This window comes from Symphalangus syndactylus, chromosome 2, assembly GCF_028878055.3.
Source record: "Symphalangus syndactylus isolate Jambi chromosome 2, NHGRI_mSymSyn1-v2.1_pri, whole genome shotgun sequence".
NCBI classification, from domain to species: Eukaryota; Metazoa; Chordata; class Mammalia; order Primates; family Hylobatidae; genus Symphalangus; species Symphalangus syndactylus.
Window position 1 is genome coordinate 22,379,676 of NC_072424.2, and position 21,567 is coordinate 22,401,242.

At 43.6% G+C, this 21,567-nt stretch overlaps 1 protein-coding gene and 1 long non-coding RNA gene across 7 annotated transcripts in view; one reads left to right on the forward strand and one right to left on the reverse strand.

Moving 5' to 3' along the window:
• The window catches only part of GFRA1 (GDNF family receptor alpha 1), a 216,669-nt gene extending 201,819 nt beyond the window's left edge, over positions 1-14,850 (forward strand). For 3 of the 6 annotated variants that reach the window (XM_063617393.1, XM_055248192.2, XM_063617384.1), the window contains 2 exons: positions 10,098-10,151; positions 11,169-14,850. In XM_063617393.1, the coding sequence (XP_063473463.1) occupies positions 10,098-10,151; positions 11,169-11,321 (207 nt within the window). In that variant the 3' untranslated portion in view covers positions 11,322-14,850. The remainder of the gene's footprint in view (positions 1-10,097; positions 10,152-11,168) is intronic. The other 3 variants (XM_063617391.1, XM_063617399.1, XM_063617406.1) reach the window with 1 other exon arrangement.
• The window catches only part of LOC134732422 (uncharacterized), a 164,516-nt gene that overhangs the window by 37,942 nt on the left and 105,007 nt on the right, over positions 1-21,567 (reverse strand). The window lies entirely within an intron of this gene.

Sequence of the window (21,567 nt, forward strand, 5' to 3'; positions counted from 1 at the left end):
GCTCAAGCAAAATACAGCATCAATTGTACTGATGCCTGACAAGTGATCATGCAAACAAGTGCAGAGTGGTTAGTTTCCAGTGTTGATTTTTTTAAGTAAAGGAGGCTGTCGTACTTAGGAGAAGATGCTGAAGGGCCAGGCCTCTTGCTACAATAAAATCCAAACCCTCTGCAGGCTAAGATGGAGAGTAGCTTAATCTCTTTGGTCCTTGGATTTATCATCTAAAATATGAGAATGATAAATGCTACTGCCTAGGAGTGTTATAATTATTAAACAAATTAAAATCCTTCATCACAGTAACTCAGCCTCCAGGACAGTAACATTTACACCATTATTTTACCCTCCTGGGTGGTCTTTGCTGATGATGACATAGGAGGAGCCTGTGCTGAGGCGGCATCCGATGACCTTTACCCCAAAATTCATCTGAGAAATGAACTTGAGCATCATATAGGTGTGCTAACTTGCAAAAATAGACCAATTGTTTGATCACTCATTTATGATGTCTTCTCCTAAGCACTTTTTTTTAAACCACTATTCTCAAAAAATGAGAAAGACTTAGAGAGGGGATGAGAAGACAAGGTCCTCCTCAGTGCGTTATGGGAAAAGCCATTAGGCCACCTGCACCTGTGGTCCAGAGGGCAGCGAGGCCAGCCCATCAGAAGGACAGTAATTCAGCCCTTGGACAATTGCTTAACCCAATTGCTGGGTAATAAACATGCTTAATAAAAAGGAATAGGACGTCTGCACCACCTTGGCTATAAATATGCTCTCTTGTTCTGGGTAACCTGTGAGAATACCTCTAAGCACACTTAGATCACATACTATAAATAAATCCAATTTCTTATATCCCCTACTGACCTTTTATCCTTAGGACTTCTAGCCAACCGTGCTCCCCTGAATAATAGGTTCTGCATGTTCTTGAACCATGGAACTCCCTTATGTGGCAGCTAACAGCCCTGGTTTTCTTATTGGGTAAAATTCAACCAAGAGCATCCCTCCTCTCTGCCCCTTATATTTCAAACCCAAGAAAATGTGACTATCTAGAGAGGAAACTCAAGACAGTGGGCATTGAGTCAACATTTTGGGAGTTTTCCCCAGGGTGGCTGTCCCCTGCCTGCCCCTCTGCTGCAGGGACCTCAGAGAGGCACTCACCACTGGCATCTTGGAGGAGCAGAAACCTCCTGGCCTGGCTTGACCTCTGATTTCCTACAGAAGCTGCATTTGCAGAAGTTGCTCCTGGTTTCTGGGGTGAAGCTTGGGAGGACACCCTTGGGCTCTGTATTCCTTTTCAGACTCTGTTGATTCTGTGCTGCCTGAGCTGTCTCTGTCCATGCTGGCTGTGTGAGCCTGGGCTTAGGACTGCCCCTCTCAGAATCTTCCTTAGCTGTCACCAGGATAATGAGCTGCTTCTGAGGGTTGATGTAAGATATGGGAGATAGTGGACAGCCTGTCTAGCATGGAGTCAATATGCATTGACTTTTAGAGTCAGAGTGACTAGGTTCAAATCTCAGCGCAGCCTCTTCAAGCTGTGGAAACCTGAGCAAGTCATCACCTCTCGGAACCCCTGTTCCTGACCCATACGAAAGGGGAGCGCGCCCCTCAGAAAGAAAGTTGTTTCAGCGATGGGTGTATTTGGTAAATGGCAGATGGGATCATCATCGGTGAAGGCTATTTCTGATCACAGTCATCATCGCTATTCATCTACTTGGTTTTCCTATACTTTCTAGAATATTTTTCTCTAAAAGCACATATTCTAAAAAAATGTTAAAGGTTTTTGCTTTTACCTTGTTTTTTGCAACACCAACCACGTTCCATCTTCTGAACCAGACGATGAACAAAAGCCCCTGGTCCGTTATGTCTCCAAACTGTGGTGTTTTATATCAAACCTTAGTTACCGCCATAAGTCACAGAGCCATTATGGGGCCGCACTCAGCTGCACATAAATGCACAGGAGAATGAGAGGCTTAATAAATATTATCTGATGGTGATGAGGATGCGTGTCTGATGAGATAGGCTTCATGCACTTCTCATCAGGGACAACAATGAATCTTTTCTGTTGCTCTTGCACATTTGCATTCCCAACTGCACATTCTGAGAAAACAAATGTTTCATTTTAGGACTGTCCCTCCTAGCTGCCTTTATACTATTAACGCTGAATGTTCGCTATACAAAACAGCCGCCCTCACCCCAAACCAAAACGTCTTCAAAATGTCTTTCGCACATTTTTGTCATTATTTTATTGTTAATTGCGCATAATTTTCTAAAATACAGCTCATAATTGCTTCTTGTCTGAATATTTTACTAATCAAGCAAGTTAACCATGAATGAAAACAAACAGTTCTCCAATGTATTTCTGCAACCTGTGTCTGCCCCAGCGTGGGGAAAAGCAAAAAAGATGTAAGGTGATCCTGTGAAGGTATGAAAAGAAGAAGTAAGCCCAGCCAGGGTGCCCTGTGAAGCTCCATGCTGTAGACAGAGTCTGCACGCAGCACTCCTTGCCATCTTGCCATTAGTGTTAAATTACAAGTGCAAAGCTGCAGGCATCCTTTTATGGTGCGCTGGAGACTGACAGGGAAGCCCGAGGGAATGCTTAGCTAATGGAGGACTGTTGATATATCTTACTGGACTGTGTCTCTTTCATTGCATTCATTTTTAAATCTGAGGAATCACAGATGATCACAAGCCGGTTCTCTTCAATACAATGTTCGCAAGACCAATTAGCGTGAGGTTTTGCATTTCCCACTTTTGCCTCGATCAAAGAATGACCATCAACCACAGAGAGGCTAAGAGATTGTCCACAGTAATTTGAATTTTGAAAGGACTTCCATCTAGAGTATCACATTAGATTTTCACAACCCTGTGATTTAGACAGTAGGGCAGGAATGACTGGAATCATGGATGATGGTTGGAAAGCTAGGACTAGGAACCTTGTAACCTGTGCTCTTTTTTTTATTGTTTTGAGATGGAGTCTGTCTCTGTCACCCAGGCTGGAGCGCAGTGGTGTGATCTCAACTCACTGCAACCTCCACCTTCCGGGTTCAAGCAATTCTCCTGCCTCAGCCTCCTGAGTAGCTGGGATTACAGGTGCACGCCAACATGCCCGGCTAATTTTTTGTATTTTTAGGAGAGATGGGTTTTCATCATGCTGGCCAGGCTGGTCTCGAACTACTGACCTCATGATCCACCTGCCTCGGCCTTCCAAAGTGCTGGGATTACAGTAGTGAGCCACTGCGCCTGGCCAACCTGTGCTCTTTTTACCATACCATATCAGTAAAGCCAGTACCAGGAGCAAGTTCTAAATTGTAGCAGAAGTTCTCTTAACTGACACTCATTTAGCCAGCTCACCATAGAAGCCAACCTCTCCCTTCCCCTGCAAACATACTGGCTACTGCACAAGACCCACTGCACGGGCCACACTAGTGGGCTTCGCTTCTTCTACCCACAAGTGCCCATCACTCTCTCCAGTTGGGATGCAGGCTTAACAAGCATCAAATATATTTTGTGCTGGTTGTAGTTGGTATTTTTGCTTACATCATTTGCTAAATATTACATAAATCACTGAAATAGGAGCACAAAAAAAGGACAATTGCTTCAATGCAAACTAAGTTGAATATATCCGAAAAGGCAAATTCCTTAAAAAAAAAAAAAAAAAAAAAAAGCCTTTGGATTAGATGTGGGTGAGATGACTATAAAGGACCGAGTGCAATTATAAAAACACAGGAATATTGTGTACTGAGATTCTTCTGCATGTGTCAAACGTCACTCCTGTTTTAAAGAAACTGAAACCAGGAAGTGTAGACCAGGAATTATAGACGTGGCTTATGCAAAACATAAGCCAGGGAATTCCAATCAATAGACTCTTTAAAAAAAGAAATAGAATAAAGGTGGTCCTGGTCACATAATCCAAAAATCAGTAAAGGGATGATATTTAGACATTAAAGTTTCATATAGACATACCATTTTTAAGTGATTTTACTCTGTCATTTAATTTCCCAATTGACCACCTATGGGCCCAGTCCCCAGTCAGGTCAGAGAAGAGGGTTTCTGATCTAGGCTTGGCACTAAGCTCAAACTAAATTGCACAGTTCAATTCTGACTGTCCCATTGGTGCCAGGAATCTAAGACCTTCGCTGCTGGAGCCTGTCTATCAGCTTCAAGGCTAGGATCCCCACACCCAAACACACGCATCTGGAATCTGGCTTCATTTCAACTCACTATGCACCCATTATTGGAGGCTTCACCTAAATGTAGCCCAACCTGTCTGAGCTATGCCTCCCCTGAGTAAGAAAGTGTGACTGCAGGTCCCTCATCCTGTGACGACCTGCCCAGACTAATGAAACTTGGCACCCCTGGGCCTTCCTGAAACTTGTGCTGAGTGAAATACCTTCACAAGGCCTTCTAAGAGCTTAATGTAATGAAGGCCTCTGGCTGAGGTTCAGGCAACACAGAGACAAAGCATCTTCAGGGGGAGCAGGTAGAGGAGACCAGACAGTCCCAGGCTCGGTGGTAGAAGAACCACGTGGGGCTGCTCCAGCCTTCTCAGAAGCACGCTTGCCCAGCCTCACCCTGGCTGCCCTCACAGCCCCTGGTTTTCTTCCTGGCCTGGGCCAGGGTCCGTGGGGCTTGGCAGAATCAAGCTTGGAGGAAATGGATCCCTTCGTTGCTGAGCTCAGGCTCCGAAAGAAAAACACCCAAGCCCACGGGCTCACAGCAGGCTTTATTTACGTGTCCACTTGTTTTATGCAGCTGACTTTACTGGACATTATTCAGACCAGTGGTTGCAAGTGATTGTTACCAAGTTTGTAGGAAAAGCAAACCTCCAGGAAGGTGAGTTTCAAAATAGAGAGTGGCAGACGTTTCCGAAAGGCTGGCCAACTGCTTGGGACCAGACCAGCAATAAAACTTCTCCCAGCAATCCCAGATGTCAATAGGCAAAATCCAAAGCCAAAAAAAAAAAAAAAAAAAATGGCTTCAGACTTCTAGGTGGGCCACCATTACTTAGCTTGGATTCACTAACAAGGAGCTTCTTTCTTCTGTCTTCTTTTTATATACAGAAATTGATTTGGGCAAATTGGTATCACGTACACAATAGAATTGTTACATAGTAAGTATTACCGATTGAAATCTATAAGCAGGTGAGTCTATTAAAATACAGTGTGAATGATGCTTACTTGGAAGCAGGTTCCTCGGCTCAGTTCACCTCAGTTAGGTACATACTCTTCTTCCCATGGCTTGTCTTACAAGGGAACATAAAATATGTAGATTTAAACTGAGGAATGCCTTTGAGTTCTGGACTTCTGCTTCTGGACTGTTTTGGGACGAACTCATACGGCGGTTTTCCCTAGCAAAGGTCCAGTTTGTGCTGCAGAAGAGACTCATTTGCTAATAAATGGGTATTGACAAGTGTGATAGATGCAGCTAGGTACTTAGTGAGTGCTGGAGAGCAAAGTTGATTGCATTTTACAGTCTGTGTATTTCTCTGTTTATTGCTTGTATTCTGTCATTAAGCAAACAGGTTCCTAATATAGCAAATCTCTCTCATCAGTAAAGCAAGGAAGAAAAGAACCAGAGCATCATTAATTATAACTATTTGGCTGCAGACTGGACAGTCTGTTGCTATTGGATTGGGCAACTTCCCCTGGTTTTATTTTCTGGAGGTAGAGCAGAAACTGGCTTTTCTTATGCGTGGAGGAGAACAGAGAAATGTTCCATGCCCTGCTGGCTGACAGCTGCCTAAAATCTGGAGCTTGAATACTGGCTTCTCTACAGAAATGGAGTCCTGGGGCAGCAAAGGCCAGGCTCCGGGCGAGTGCACTTTTAAGTCTCCAATTCCATAATCGGAGTGAGCATGCTGCTCATAAGCCTGACCTGTCCCCAGAGCTTGGGGAGAGCCTGCTGTGGGCAGAACCCGTGTAGGGACTGGGCTGAGAGTATAAATGATGTGTGCATCTCCGCGTTCTGCACAGGAAAGATGCTGGCACCACGGCAGGCTTTCCAAATGCTGATCACTGGGGTAAAAAGCAGGAGAGGCACTGCTCTGACTCCAGGTAACAGAGGTTAACAGCCTCTAATGCATTTATTAACCCTCTGGTGCCAGGGACTGGCGAGGTCTGGCCCCCCCACAATTACAGTGCCCTGGAAATTCATTTACGTGACATTCCTGGACATGGGGATTACCACCAGTGACACTTTTATATGAGAGCAACAGCTGCTGGAGAGACAAGGCTTCACTTGCCTAAAGAACAGGTTTCCCTGGTTTTCCAGAATGTAGGGAAGGTGTTTGGTTTGGGGACAGGCTTCTCTAGTAAGATTTTCATGTTCCCGTTCTCAAGATGAAAACCTCGAGGTACTATATTTCGGTGGTGGTGTTTCCCCCAACTCAGAGTCAGGCAGCTTCCCCTAAACCTTATAGCTATAAGTTAGAGTTAAGAGACACCCTTTCTTAAAAAGGATTAAATAATTCATTTTTCAACATACTGTAAGAATAGTTCGAATTGACTTTTTGAAAAATGAAGTGCATCTTCTTCAATTCTTGTTAAAAGACATATCGTGTTAAAACCACAAACTGTAAGGCATGGTGTCTGCATAGGTACCAGCTGGCTGAGCTCTTTGTCGGCTCTCTGCGTTTCTCATAATCATCAGGGCTGCGAGGCTCACTGAAGGGCCCCTGAACACTGTGCCAGCCCTTCTATTATTGCACCCTTGGTTTCACCAGTTTGTAACTCAGGGATAAAAGGTGCTCTTCCAGTTTCTAATTTACCTTATACCTTACAAAGTCTCAGGAGTTTGGGGTTTATTTTTTCCTTCTAATTTTCCTGGGACGTCCCAATTTGCAGCAACTGAGACAGCATTTAAAGTGTGTAAGTACTTTTTTGTGATAGCTGAAAGCGGGAGACGCCCTGCAATTTTATCTGTTTGCATTTATCGTACCTGACTAGCAAGACAGTGATAACTTGATGATGTTTTCAGAAATGCTGGGGATAAAAGCCTTTAAAATGTGGAAATAACAGGTTTCTCAGGCTTCCAAAGTGGGTTTTAAGATGCAGATTTTCTTAAGTAGACTCTGGATCTGCAGAGGTAGATTTCTGACCCTCAGTGGTCACAGGAAGTTCACACTGCATACAGGACTCATAAGCATGCACCTAGCCAGAAGTTCACAGGTCTACATCCCAGGCTCTGACCCTGTCTCAGCAGCACGCCCGTTGTGAGAGGTCCTGGACTCCCAGCCTGATGATGTCTGTTGTTGACCCCATGGTCTAGACAGCTGACACACTCTGGCCCTCATCTCATTTGGTGTGAGATTTAAAGAGATCTCAAACCTATATGCAATCCTTTGATTCTGCTAATCAGACTCACAGAGCTGACAGTGGCCCATGTCATGTTTAGGTGGAAATCCAGAACCTCTCTTCTCTGCCTGTGCTGCTGTAGGGCTTTCCCGAGCACCCAGATCGCTCTGTAGGAAGCTTGTTAACACACAATGTAAGCAGAGTCTTTAGAGTCCTGTGTGTGGATTGCTAAGCCTCTGGAGTGCTGAGTGCCTCTGCGGGTTGGGAAGATGTTTAACGGGAGAGAAGGCGTTTTCTCAGAGCATCCCCTGTAGGGATCTGGCTGCACTTTCTTACTTGGACTCAGCAGTTCTTCCAGTTATGCCAATCGGAATGGTCCTCCAGGCAAGATGAGTTTGAGAGGTGCTGCTTCCAGCTTTAGCCAATGGACTACACGGAGACAAGGCCAGAAACTGACCTTTTCCTTTATACAGAGGCCAATGAGATACCCGCTTTGGGGGAACAAGAACTTACCGACTGCACAGACGTGGAGCTGATGTAAATGCATTTTCCTGTGTAATTGAAGTTACGCCTTCCATTTCTAGATAGAAGACAAGATCCTTGGAGTTTACACCTGTGCGCGTCTCCCTGGTTGAAAGCTTACAAATTCTGAATGTAGTGTGAAACCCTCCGTGACTAACGAGGGTCAGAAATCTACCTATGCAGGCAGAGTCCACTTAAGAAAACCTGTTAAGATAGAGGCCTCTTCTAGTCCATTGATGAAAGCCCCTTTCTAATCATTTAATGATGGTAGGATTATACTCCTGCAGTATAGCTAATGAGTGTCACAGATTGAGTATACAATGAATAAAACACTGTCTGCTAGTGCTAATCATACTGAACAAAGCAGGAAGGATGCCTTCCCAGCCCTTGGAACTCTTAGAAGCTACTAGGTGGTCTAGGACACTGAGGTGCAACTTAGCTGTGACCACAAGCATAGAAAGAACTTGAGGACATAATGCATCCCAGTCTAGAAGTCACGCTGCCTTCCCTGTGCAATTCAGTAAATTTGTTAGTTATGCAAAGGCCCTTAGCAAGGGCTTATGTCTTTTGTAGATTATGGCCTAGAAAAGGCAGAATGTGATGTTTTAAGGCCATTTTGGTGTCTGGGCACAATTCCAAACTTGAACAGAAATAAAACATGTAAAGCACTACACATTACTCTCTGTAGGTGACAATGCAGTGGACCAGATTTGCTATTAATATAGATTAAAAGTAGGCTTTTGAATCAGGTTCAATTCCTCTTCCAATTTCCCCTCTGATCTTCTTATACATAACATTTAGTGACCTTTGAACAGCCCAGGGATGCTTCACAGTGTCTTATTCTTGATGCTTGTTTAAAGGTTTCTATTTCATATTCACAGTTGGCATATGCAAATATAGGTAAAGATTATGATGCCTCCCAAGTAGCATTATGGTCAATAAATTACTCCTTGGGTGAACATACTATCATTTTAGCTTAGCATGTCTTCCAGTAGTTGCAAAAGTCACAACAGGCAGCCTGCCAGTGCCATCCACACAGAGCTCGTTGCCCAGGTCCTCCTTGATTCAAGTGTAACGCTTAACCAGGGCTCAGCCCGTTGACAAATAAGCTCTCTGTCTGTCAGTGCCAAGTGGTTCCAGTTGCTGAGGATGAGGAAGGAGCATTGTGGGAGTTCTTTGTGTGGATTTTGGGGAGAACCACTGTGATGCAGGAGGTAGCACATTTTCATTTAGGAATTGAAGAGACTGGGTCTGCATCCTGACTCTGTAAGTAAATTGTTGTGTGACCTTGAATTAGTCACTTAACTTCTCTGGCCTCTGTTTTCCTTTGTAAAATGAGAGGGTTGTACCAGGGTCAGTAGTTTTCACACACATTTTCACTGTAATTATTTGAGCAATGGGGCCTTTCCTATAATGAAATTATCAGGTAGAAGCCCAGTGGGGGGTTGTTCCAGTTGAGGAGAAACAGGGAGCTCAGTGCCTTCACAGCCCAGTCCCCTTGCAACTGCTCGGGAAGCCATTTCAAATGACTAGATTGAGGATCTGTACTGCTCTGTGTGATACTTTGAGGATGCCCATCTGAAAGGGTCCCTGCCCTGTGCCTTAGCCCCAGATTCTATGTGATCCTAAACAGTGACTAGTGAGTGGTGTCCTCACTAGAGAGGAGCCCCAAGAACCCAGGGACCAGGTCCTTTTTTTGTTCATCACCATATACCCAGCATTGGTAAACAGTAGGTGCTCAGTAAGGGTTTGTTGACTGGAGCAACAAATGGACAAACAAGCCCAGGAAGGTCTCTGTCTATATTACTAATAAATGCAGATGTTTATGGCAATATTTTTACCTAGAAGGAGGTACTTCCCAAAAAATTAACTTTAAGAACTGAGGGATTACTTCAAAATGTTTTATTTAGTAACCTAGTCCTGGGCTGCTCCTTCAGGAGCCACTCAGCTTTGAAATGGTTTAAGTCTGAATTGAGATGTGCCATGCCAAACACACCAGATTTTGAACACTTAGTATGGACAAAAAGAATGTAAGGTATCTTATTAATATTGAGTACGTTTTGAAATGGTAATATATTGGGTTAAATAAAATATATTATTAAAATTAACTTCACCTGATACCTCTTTATTCCATGGCTACTAGAAAATGTTCAATTATATATGGAGCTCGCAGCTGTGTCTCACATATTTATCAGAGAGCCTTGCCCTAGACAGCTGATTAATGGATCATCAGTAATTACTCTTCTGTATTATGTTTGAGCCTTTTTTTTTTTTCTTGTCTCTGTCCAGGCACAGAAGCTGAAATCCAATGTGTCGGGCAATACACACCTCTGTATTTCCAATGTAAGTATGTTTCTTTTGGAGGCTTCCTGCATTTATAGAAACACAGCCTTTGGGCCCCTGGGGCAGGGTATCATATAAAGCATTCAAAGACAAGAAGGTATCCAGTCCACAAGAAATCTAAGCCACCCTCCATGACCGTCTGCCCTTTGAGCAAGGTGAAGACTTTGAATTCCAGTTCACAAAGTTGGAAGTAAGCATGGGACCCGGGATCTTTGTCCAAGGATTAATACAAGTGTTCCAGGGCCCTGAGCCTCTCTGTGATCACAGTCATGTAAAATCATCCAGCACAGAGAAGATATATAGCAAATCTCACTGCCCCCCCGATGTTCTCTATCTGTGGTGCCTCTGACCTCCACAGGCCCCCATGGATAGATTAGAGCAGGTACATTCCTTTCTCCAGTTTACAGGTGAGGAGACTGATAATTCTGCTGTGTGTGGTTCCTTGTGTAGGAGGGTGGCATTATGGGATTAAGCAGGTGCTGGTGACAGGGATAGAGGACTCTGTCCTGGGGAAGGACAGCTGTGCTGGCTGGGAATCCAGAAGCCGGAGTTCTGGTTTGCTTCTGCCAGCAACGAGCAGGGCAAGCTCGTGCTCTCTCCACCTCCTCATCTATAAAATCTGGGATTGAACTGGCTCATGCAGGGAGAGGCTGCTCTGCCTGTCTCCAATGCTGTCAGTTACCTGTGCAATATGGGACCCTGGAGAGAGGGGTAAAGAATGGCAGGGGTACCTGAACTCAGATATCTTCCCCCAAAATGAATTTAATAATCCCTAATGGAAGAGCAAGCAGTAAGCATTGGCCAGACACTTCATCAAAAGATTCTGGTTCTAACCCAGGTTCATGGTTTCTTCCCATAAAACTACAAGTCAGTGAATTTAAGTCTCAGTGGTAAAATCTTGGTCAGCTTTGGTGAGTGGGTCAGCCAGTGGGGAGGCGGGGGGAGAGAGAGTGTAAAGTATACTGTGGTAGAATGAAGACGTGCAGTGGATGATAATGAAACCATTCTTTCTTACAGGGTAATTATGAAAAAGAAGGTCTCGGTGCTTCCAGCCACATAACCACAAAATCAATGGCTGCTCCTCCAAGCTGTGGTCTGAGCCCGCTGCTGGTTCTGGTGGTAACCGCTCTGTCCACCCTATTATCTTTATCTTTAGCAGAAACATCATAGCTGCATTAAAAAAAATATGATATGGACATGTAAAAAGACAAAAACCAAGTTATCTGTTTCCTGTTCTCTTGTATAGCTGAAATTCCAGTTTTAGGAGCTCAGTTGAGAAACAGTTCCATTCAACTGGAACATTTTTTTTTTTCTTTTAAGAAAGCTTCTTGTGATCCTTCGGGGCTTCTGTGAAAAACCTGATGCAGTGCTCCATTCCAAACTCAGAAGGCTTTGGGATATGCTGTATTTTAAAGGGACAGTTTGTAAATTGGGCTGTAAAGCAAACTGGGGCTGCGTTTTCGATGATGATGATAATGATTTTAACAGTTTTACTTCTGGCCTTTCCTAGCTAGAGAAGGAGTTAATATTTCTAAGGTAACTCCCATATCTCCTCTAATGACATTGATTTCTAATGATATAAATTTCAGCCTACACTGATGCCAAGCTTTCTTGCCACAAAGAAGATTCTTACCAAGAGTGGGCTTTGTGGAAACAGCTGGTACTGGTGTTCACCTTTCTATATGTACTAGCATTTTCCACGCTGATGTTTATGTACTGTAAACAGTTCTGCACTCTTGTACAAAAGAAAAAACACCCGTCACATCCAAATATAGTATCTGTCTTTCAGTCAAAATAGAGAGTGGGGAATGAGTGTGCCAAATCAGTACCTCAATCCCTGAACGACTCTCTCCTAATCCTAAGCCTTACCTGAGTGAGAAGCCCTTTGCCTAACAAGAGTCCAATATAGCTGAAACATCGCTCTAATACTCTTTACACATATGAGGTTATATGTAGAAAAAAATTTTACTACTAAATGATTTCAACTATTGGCTTTCTATATTTTGAAAGTAATGATATTGTCTCATTTTTTTACTGATGGTTTAATACAAAATACACAGAGCTTGTTTCCCCTCATAAGTAGTGTTCGCTCCGATATGAACTTCACAAATACAGCTCTTCAAAAGCAGACTCTGAGAAGCCTCGTGCTGTAGCAGAAAGTTCTGCATCACGTGACCGTGGACAGGCAGGAGGAAGCATTAGCAGACAAGCATTGTCTTTTATCATTGCTCGAAGTGCAAGCGTGCATACCTGTGGAGGGCATCGGTGCCTGCTTGTAAATGTTCTGCAGCATGTCATGGCACTCTTGTCATGACACAATCCAGTACCTTGGTTTTCAGGTTATCTGACAAAGACAGTTTTGATTGGGACACGGTGGCATGGGCAGGTTTCCATGCTGGGATGCACAGTTCTTTTCCTAAGGATTGTGTTTACTCCTGACTGCAATGTCTTGGCCACTGTTTGGGGCAGTTTGGTCTGAAGGTCATCAAGGATCTGCCTGCATCTTGTTTCATGTCCTCCGTGACAGACTGCAGACCATGTTAGAAAAGAAGGAAGGTTTGTGGATCAAGAGGGTTGACATTAGGTTTGGTGAGATGAGTTGGTTGGCACAGATCAGCAGAACAGGACCCTGGTGATAAGGCATCTGGCTTTGCTAACCACATATCATCTTCCATTATTCTCTTTCTTAACTAAGTAGATCCGAAAGTGCACTTTTGAAGTTTGGTTTAGATGGCGAGATTCCGAATCTACAACGATCGTGTACTGGTGGCCACTGTTCTCCAACATTAAGTAAAGAGGAGGCGATTCCACCTTGAGAAAGTGCTGGGGAGCATTGGCTTTCTTCCCACATTGGTAGAAGAGATGGAGGAGGAAACCAGGGTGCACATTTCTACAGATCCCCTTTGCCTGCTGGTATTAGCCTTGTAAGATAAGTCACTGGGGGGAAGGGGAAATCTATGAAATCCAAGATAAAGGCATAGTCTTTCAGCTCTATTGGTGTTCAAAGTACATTTGTGTCCAAATGTTAATCAACACCAATGTACAGTACTCAGTACTGACTTTTTTCACTTCAAAATGTTTTCAAGGGAAATTCAGCAGACACCCAACTGTATTTAATTAGTGAAAAGTTCTATAAAGACTCTTACTTTGAATAAACACATTAAATGTGTCAAAATATTTGGAATGCCAGTTATCTGTGAGCACATATGTCTTACAGAGTATATTTTGTTTCCATTAAGGTATCTCTGTATATCTACACTGGACTAATTGCATAGGGATCTGATTCTATGTGATCTGCTATAGAAAGCTATTGATGACTTCTGCAGTAACAGCAGCTCTAATTAGCTTCAGATGACCAAAGAGGAAATGGGAGTTTCAGTGCTAACAAGGGCAGCCTTCATTGAAGAATGCATGGGTAGGCAATATATAAATTAAATTTTGAAAAGCCTCATCTGTCACCAACAAATATCTCATTTTTCTTCAGTGATAAAAGCATATTCAAGTTACCAAGTCCTCAATTTGAAAATCGGTTGCTGATTAAATAAATAGGGGGAAGCATCTTGTTCAGGGACAACACGTTGGAGAGATTCTTATCAAAGCAAGCCAAGCAAGGTTTCTGCCATTCAGTGTGATCTTAGTTTGACACGGTGACCCTAAAACACCATCATTTGCCCCATAACTGGAGCACAATGATTTAAATCATTTACCTGACTCATTTATTCTTGGCGTGCTTAAAAGCAAAAATGATTCACTACTTCCTGTCCTTCAGTCCGGGCATTTGGGGTGCCACTGAAGACAGGGGTTATCTGCCGAGGTTTGGGTGTCTTGCGGGAAGTATAACATTGCAGTTGATTTTGATGAAACCAAACAGTAACTAGGGTCCTTGCAGACCATGACTCCCTCATTACATCTAGCCATGCCCTACTTATTTCAGAGAGAAATAGAGGGGGAATAAAGGCAGTATTGCCACACTGATTAGAAGCACATTCATTTCATTCCACTTTGATGTTGAATATTTTTGACTGATATATGCCTGAGTGTCTTTTTAATAGAGCACATGAAGGAAGAAGTGCACAACAATATAGAGAAGGAATTGAGAATGCCAATTACATATTTATTTTTCCATACTTGATTTTTTTCAAGTCTGTAATAAAAAAAGTGTAAGTTGAGATTAACATAGGTTATTTTTCATGAAGTATAGCAAACGATCTAGTGATAGGAGTGTGGTTTCCATTTCTGTTTTTTTTTTTTTTTTAACACCCTTTTGTGCTGTAGTAAGAATGTCTTAGAAGTTGTGTCTTCGAGTTCCTCAGACACCGGACAGGGCTCCCCCAGAGCTGCCCCAGCCTTTGATTTGGTCCATATTCAGACACTTCCTATCTTGCACACACTCTGAGGATAGGCCGCTTCTAGCTGTCGCCCATCTCCCTCTTGTCTCTAAATCAGACGCTCCCAAGCACGCCATCTGCTGTACTAGGAGAGTGGGAGAGCCAAAGCATTTTGGAGTCCATGTTAAGTGCCTGGGAAAAGAGATGTAAGAGCAGTGGGAGTTTATATAATTAGCAAATTCTTTTCTCAGAATTCTGTTATTATTTACAAAATTGTGGCCTCAAAGGAGCTGTCTTTTGGAAAATAAGTTTTCATTCATGCAGTTAGACATGCACGATGTATTTGAATCAATAAACTGTGGACCAGAAAAGCGCTGTTTAAATGAATTCACATGTTCTAATTCTCTTTCGAGGCTGTTGATGATCTCCTGGATTCATACCCCCATGATCTGTGTTGCTCTTGCCTCATGCTCTTTGATAAAGCAAATCAGACTATGTGACACCCATCTTTTCAAGAACGACCTAAAAGCGATGACAACAGGCAGGAGTCAATTACCACTGGCCTGGGCTCAGTGACAGCAGAAGGCCCATCTGAGCTTGGAGAGTTGGAGAGATAAGGCAAAATCAAGGTGCAACAGTGGGCCATGTTCCAAGGGTGAATGGATCAGAGAGTCCGCTGATGTTCCTTACTGATCGGAATAGGAACCTTCTAACAAAACAGAGTTCCTTGAATCAGGCAGAAGTTCTTTAGAGACAGGAAGCCAGAGCTATTAATAATATCTGAATGACAGAGGAAGGAATTTCTTATTAGAAATTCTAAAATAAAACAAGTGGGGATTTGGTTGGATACCCTTAGAAGCTACATTTTTCTCTCATCCCTAAGATAGATATCTCAAGTGTATATCTGACACCTCTTGACTTTGACACAGCTCTGCTTCTCAAGTGACCATTTGTTTTAAGTCTGTTGTCTAGAATTCTTTGTGGGGGCTGGATCTCTGAAAAATATTCTCACTGCAGAGGCCTTAAATCTGTGGTTTTTTGCCCCTCCCTTTGTCCTGGGATGTATTCTGTAGGACATTTCATTTATATCAGGATATTGGCTGATTCAGCTCTCTTTCACTGTTATTATTCAGGCCTCCCTGCACCACCTTGTTCTTTATTGCCTAAGTATTGCCCTCCCCAATTCTTCATCGTAATCACTCTAAATTTAGTTCGACCCAAATTAATTTTTGTTCCAACACATATTTTAAGACAGAGAAGCCGCTCTCAGGAGCCAGATGATCTGAAGATGATGCTAATCCCCAAATACGAAGTTCCTCCAGCTAACTCTCCTCTGAGCTCCCTCTTCTTAGCTTTGGGATTGGGGATGGTCTTATCCATGCCAAGAAACCCTTTGTTGCTCCCAGTGTTTCTGATGAGCTTCTCCTCCCTCCCAGAGACAATGCAGGGGTGGTATTCAGCCGAATGTGCCACCTGCACTTCTGATGGTTCTGAGACCCAGCCCAGAGGGGTGGAGAAGGCCCACAAACCCTATTCCAATAAACTGCCTGCAGAGAACCACGGCCTGCTAATAGTCGTTGAGGTCTCAGCCCCCTAAGGTCTCCAAGCTCATTTGACCAGCGCAGCTGCGACTTCGGCTGTCTGCCTCTGGCAGGTGCCAATATCAGCATCTTGTCCCACTGCCATGGAGAGTTAATTTTTGCTCCAGGGCAGCTGCAAAGCCCAGCACCGGCATCAATAGAAGGTTTTCTCTGATTTTCTTCCCTTCATCTCAGGCTAGGCTTTCTTACCAATCCCCAATTTTGTTTTGTAGGGCGCCAGGAGACTGGCCAGAGATCTTTAGCCTCTTACTTAGTTTGAACATCTCTTGCTGCTCACACCCAGGCTTCTTCAGCAGAAAGCATGACCCATAGTAGGTACTCAGAAACTGGTTGAATGAAAAACCTTGACATTTAAGGGCTTTATTCTGTCATACAGTAGCAAGAACTGGCCTGTTGGCATTGTATTCCTGGCATTGGGCTGTGTTGACTCTGAACGTGTCCTCCTGAGGTTTTTGAGGGTGACCTGGGAGAAAGGGTCTGAGAAAGCATTGGGATCCAAGTGACTTTAAATCTGCCCATGGCATTTCCTGCTGAGAGGCGAGAACCTAGCATCTCTCCCAACAGGCTCGCATCTGCCAGAAAGGACAGAGCCCAAAATGGGGGTAGACTTTGTGGGAAATTCGCCAGTCAGTCCGCTGAGATTTTAATCTGCCTCAAGCACAGGATGCTGACAAGAAAGGTAGACCACTCCCCCGATCCCAGACGCATCCCAGGGGTGACAACTTCTCCATCAGTATCCTGAGAAGCAACATCAAATGCTTATCAAGTCAGCACGTTTACTGAGTGAGTACTCTGACGGAATGAACCAGCATTTGGAGCTGAACTTGAGAACACAGGGCCCTCTGACAGCAGCTTTGGGAAACACCCATCCTGTCCAGATTGGCAGAATCCTTCCATTTCATGTCCTTCGGAGACGCTGTATTCTCTTTACAAATCATTCATGAAACTTAGACTCAGTCTCCCAGGGGGTAAGTTCTGGGCCACGTGCAAACAATGGCAAATCCAGCTTTTCCATGATAGAGAAGGCAAACGCACCCACCTTCATCCTGAGCCTAAAAGGCCACCTCTGAGCACTTAGGCGGCCACTCCTCTGGGCCTCAGAGGGCCATGAGCTTGGCCAGGTAGGCACACTGGTGGGGAAGTCACAACTGTCAGGTACCGGCCATGGTGCAGATGGGAATAGGAGATGCCAGAGCTGCTTTAGCTGAGGAAAGCAAACAGCAGTGCTCAAAGGAGCAAAACTTCGAATGTGCACATTGACCCCTGGCGCCTGCAAGCATAACACAGATCCTAAGACTAGAGTGAAGTAGGAGGAAGAATTAGAAAATCCAGTGGATGTCCTGAGTATAGGGAACCAGGGCTGTGGAAAATCAGTAAAGGTTGATTACCTGGGGCCAGACCGGGTGACTGTGGCAGTGCAGGTGAAGGTACCCTGGGCCTTCTCAGTTCACTGGCACATAAGTCTCCGCCAATAAAGCGTGGTTCTCTCTCTGTGTCACACATACACACACACACACAATGATTGGAGGGCTATATGATCCAGCATTAGCTTCCTGGTGTGCCAAGCATGCTTGATCTGGAATTTTTTTTTTTTTATTATTATTTTTTAGCTGTAGCTGAAGGCATTTCTCAGATGTGGAGAAGGAGAATGGAAATCGCAGAACTAAACCAGTTTGCCCTGCCATATTTGGCTGTGGTCTTACTGTCATTGGGCATTTCTGATGTGCTTTTCTGGATTCAGAAAGAGCTGATTGTCCTCCAAGGGTTGAAAAAAACAGTTTCAGAAACCTGAATCCAGGGCCTTATAGTTCTCCTCATTATCTCTTCTTCTCCCTTCCCTCGCCCAGGGGAGTGGGGGAAACACTTTTCACTGCAGAGTTTGCTTTAAAGAGTTTTCCTGTCTTGCGTGCATTATCCCTTGATATTGAAATTATTTTCTCAGTTTAATCCAACTCCTGCTGAGAAGCTGTGTGAGATTTAGGTTGTGGGATTTTTTTCTTGGACTCTTTTGGATGGTGTTGCATTTTTCACTCTTAACCCGAGGGTATTTTCAGCTTATGTTCGTTCTGTTTCATGCAGGTTTATAGTACAGTAGAGTAGAAGAAGTCTGCTGATTTTTAGGGTATTTTTAGAATTCCTTTCCGAGTGAGGGGTTCAGACACCCAGTCTCCTCAGAACAGGGGTGAGGGGTCGACTGAGCTTCGTTGAGAAGTCTCCAGTTAGGCTTCGGGCGGGTCTCCGTGTTCTATTGTGTGTTTACTGAGCTTCCCACTGGTAGAAGATGACACATTTGTCTCATCGTCCTGTGTATCTGCTTTCCAGAGGACACCGGAGCATTCTCCTGGGGTCACTCCCACACGGCATCCTCACACAGCTGTTTGTTTTGCAACAGCCTTTATTGCCAACACCCTTGGAAGAATATCTCCTGTAAAAGTACAAGTTTTGCAATATGGACTTTGGAAGTGGTTTTGTGATGTTCGAATTTTCTGTTAGCCTATTGCTCAAGCACTACAGAATGTACATAGTCCCTTTGGCCATCCTCTCACCCCAGAATATCCTAATAAACATTGTTTTCTTTTTTAAAAAAAAAAATCATTGTGGTGTCTTTTTCTTTTATCCCATTCACCGGAAAACCCTCCTGAAATCTGCAAACATGTAGAAATCCCGTGTCAAAACATTGGGTTTTCTTGACAGCAGATCATAAGGACTAAGTGTGGCTGCCACAAATACTTCCAGACCATGGTTTCTGAACCTTGGTACTATTGACACTCGGGGCCAGATAATTATATTTTAGGTGGATGGGCCTGTCAGATCTTATACATTGTTGATGTTTAGCAGCATCCTTTCGTAGCCCCCCATCTACACTTTGTGGTCAAAGCTGTCTCTAGACATTGCCAAGGGTCCTCTGAGCCTAGGCAAAATCACCCTTGCTTGAGAGCCACTATTTCAGACTCAACCTTCTGCTCATTTATGAGCAGCAAAAGGCAGCAGGGTGTAGTGTAGGAGTCTGCGGGGGAGACAGCACTGGGCTTCACCCCACACCTGACATTTATATTATGTTCTCAAAATGCAATGTTATAATCAGAGGACAGGGTTGGTGGATTCCTAGTTACCATCATATTTGTATTGAATGATTTCTATAGACTTATAAATGGTATTTTGATAAAAGATAAAGACTTAGAATGAGGTGGTGGTTCTTGTTTCCAGCATCTAGCTCAGTGCCTGGCCAAGAAGAATCACTTTAACATCACGTGAGGCCATGAATTAGAATGGTGAAGGTGGCTACTCAAAATATGACTCCCTCATTTCCCTGAGGAAGTTATCATCTCTGGCATCCTTATCACTGCCAGGAACTTTTAAGGGAAAATGTTAAGACATAAAACACAGTAATTAATAAATATTGCCACTGTTGTTTGCTTCAGTACGCAACTAACAGTCCCTGAAACAGCAAGAGGACCTTGCTTGCTGTAAGACAGAAGCCTGTATTTCACTTGCAATTCTGCAGGACACGCTTTTATTCTCTTGTGATTTTTCTTTTAGCTGGGCTTTCCTATTGTCTTGCTTCCTGGCCCTGCTTTCAAATGACCAAGTTTAGAATGATTCCACAGAACCCCCAAGTTGGTTTGGATGAAAAGTTTGTGTGAACATTTGGACCTTGGCCTGGTGTTTTAAAGGTATGACAAAAGCCTAGATTCTAGCAGCTCACCTGGCTCTGGGCTTCTCAGGACAGCCTTTGCAGAAATCCCCAAGTTCATTCCCGGAGAAATGAACCCCAGCTGTCAGCACAGATGGTACAAGGCCCGCGGGGAGGGGCGGGACTAGAACACTCATAGAATCATCAAGCGGAAGTGGGAGACAGAGCCACAGCGAGCGCCCCGGGGACCTGCAGGGTCCTCCTACCACCATCCATTCATATTCTAATCATCTTCGGAATGCAACCAAATCCCTGGGATGCAGGTGATAGAAAATTTAGGAGCTGGAACAAGAAATGACTAATAAAACCCTGCGAGAAATGCCAAGAAAGTGAATAAAATCTGTGACAGAAACAAGATACAAGACTGCTTGTGTTTGGTAACATAAATAAAACATAAACGAGAACACAATGATGCGAAGATATGAGCAGGGGTGTCCATAAAAGTCCCATAAACTGGCAGTGCTGGCTGCCCTGATGGGGTTTAGCCTCACGGAGATGTCTGCCATCCAGGCTGGTAGACAGAGAATTCACCGTGTTTAAAAGATAAGGTGAGCATTTGGCCTGAGAATACTTTGGGTGGTTATATAAATAAGGACAGTCTTTAAGAAAAAAGCAAAAACTGTTTGACAATGTGTATCAGAATTTAAAATCCACATCTCCTTTGAACCAACAATTCCACTGCAAGGAATTTGCCCTTTATTCTTACACAGGGTGTCAAGATGCATGCAGTAGTATTTTTACCACAGGATAATTTGTAATAACAAAGTACTTGAAACAACCTGAATGCCCATCAATAGTGACCTGGTTAAAGAATTCGTAATGCAACTAGATGAGGGAATATTAAGCAACTATTTTTAAAAAGTAGATGTACATCCACTAAACCAAAAGGGGTCTATAATGTATTAAGTGAAATGGCAAGGTACAGGATGGTGAAAAATATTGTCCTACTTGTATAGAGTTTAGAAAGATAGATGGTAGACAAATATTGGTGATAGAGAAAGATCACAGATAGATGATTAACAGAGAGAGGGATGATACACTCTACATATAGGTAGACAGGTATAGCTATAGGTAGGTATAGATAGATGATTGATAGATGGTAAATAGATGACAGCTAGATGTAGATAGATCAATAGATATATAGATGATACAGGTAGACAATAGAGAGATAGGTATAAATAGCTATAGATAAATAATAGATGATGGATAATTGATGCAGACATAAATAGATATTAATAGATGATAAATTTCCATAGATAGGTAATTGATCATAAATAGATAGATGATAGCTAGAAAGATAATAGATAGACATGAATTTCCCTGGATATAGTTTTTACATAGTTTTTACTCTATCCATATATTATTTGTACCCATTGTTTTTAGAGAATAAAAAGTAAAGGAAGGACAAGCTGTGCAACTTCTGGAACCCAGCTCAGATTCTGAGCCTTGCTCTTTGGAGGAAAGAGGTTGATGCAGCCCTGGCTCAGAGCGCTGCCGGGGCTCTTCAGAGTTCCCTACTGCAGCCAGCCAAGCCATGCACAGCCCAAGAAGCAGTGAGTGGCTGCCCCCACCAGCACCTCCTGCAAGATTAATTGCCACAATTTAGGGAAGAGGCACCTCAGGGGCACCTGCTGTGCATTGTGTTGTATAGGAGGGTTTTAAAATAACTCCTCTCCTTGTGGTTGACAACATAAGGGTGAGTCATTTCCATGCAGGGCCTTCCCAGCCCAAGGGGAGGTTGGGTCAGCTCTTCCAAGAATGAACCCCACCCTGCAGATGGTACTCTCAGAAGG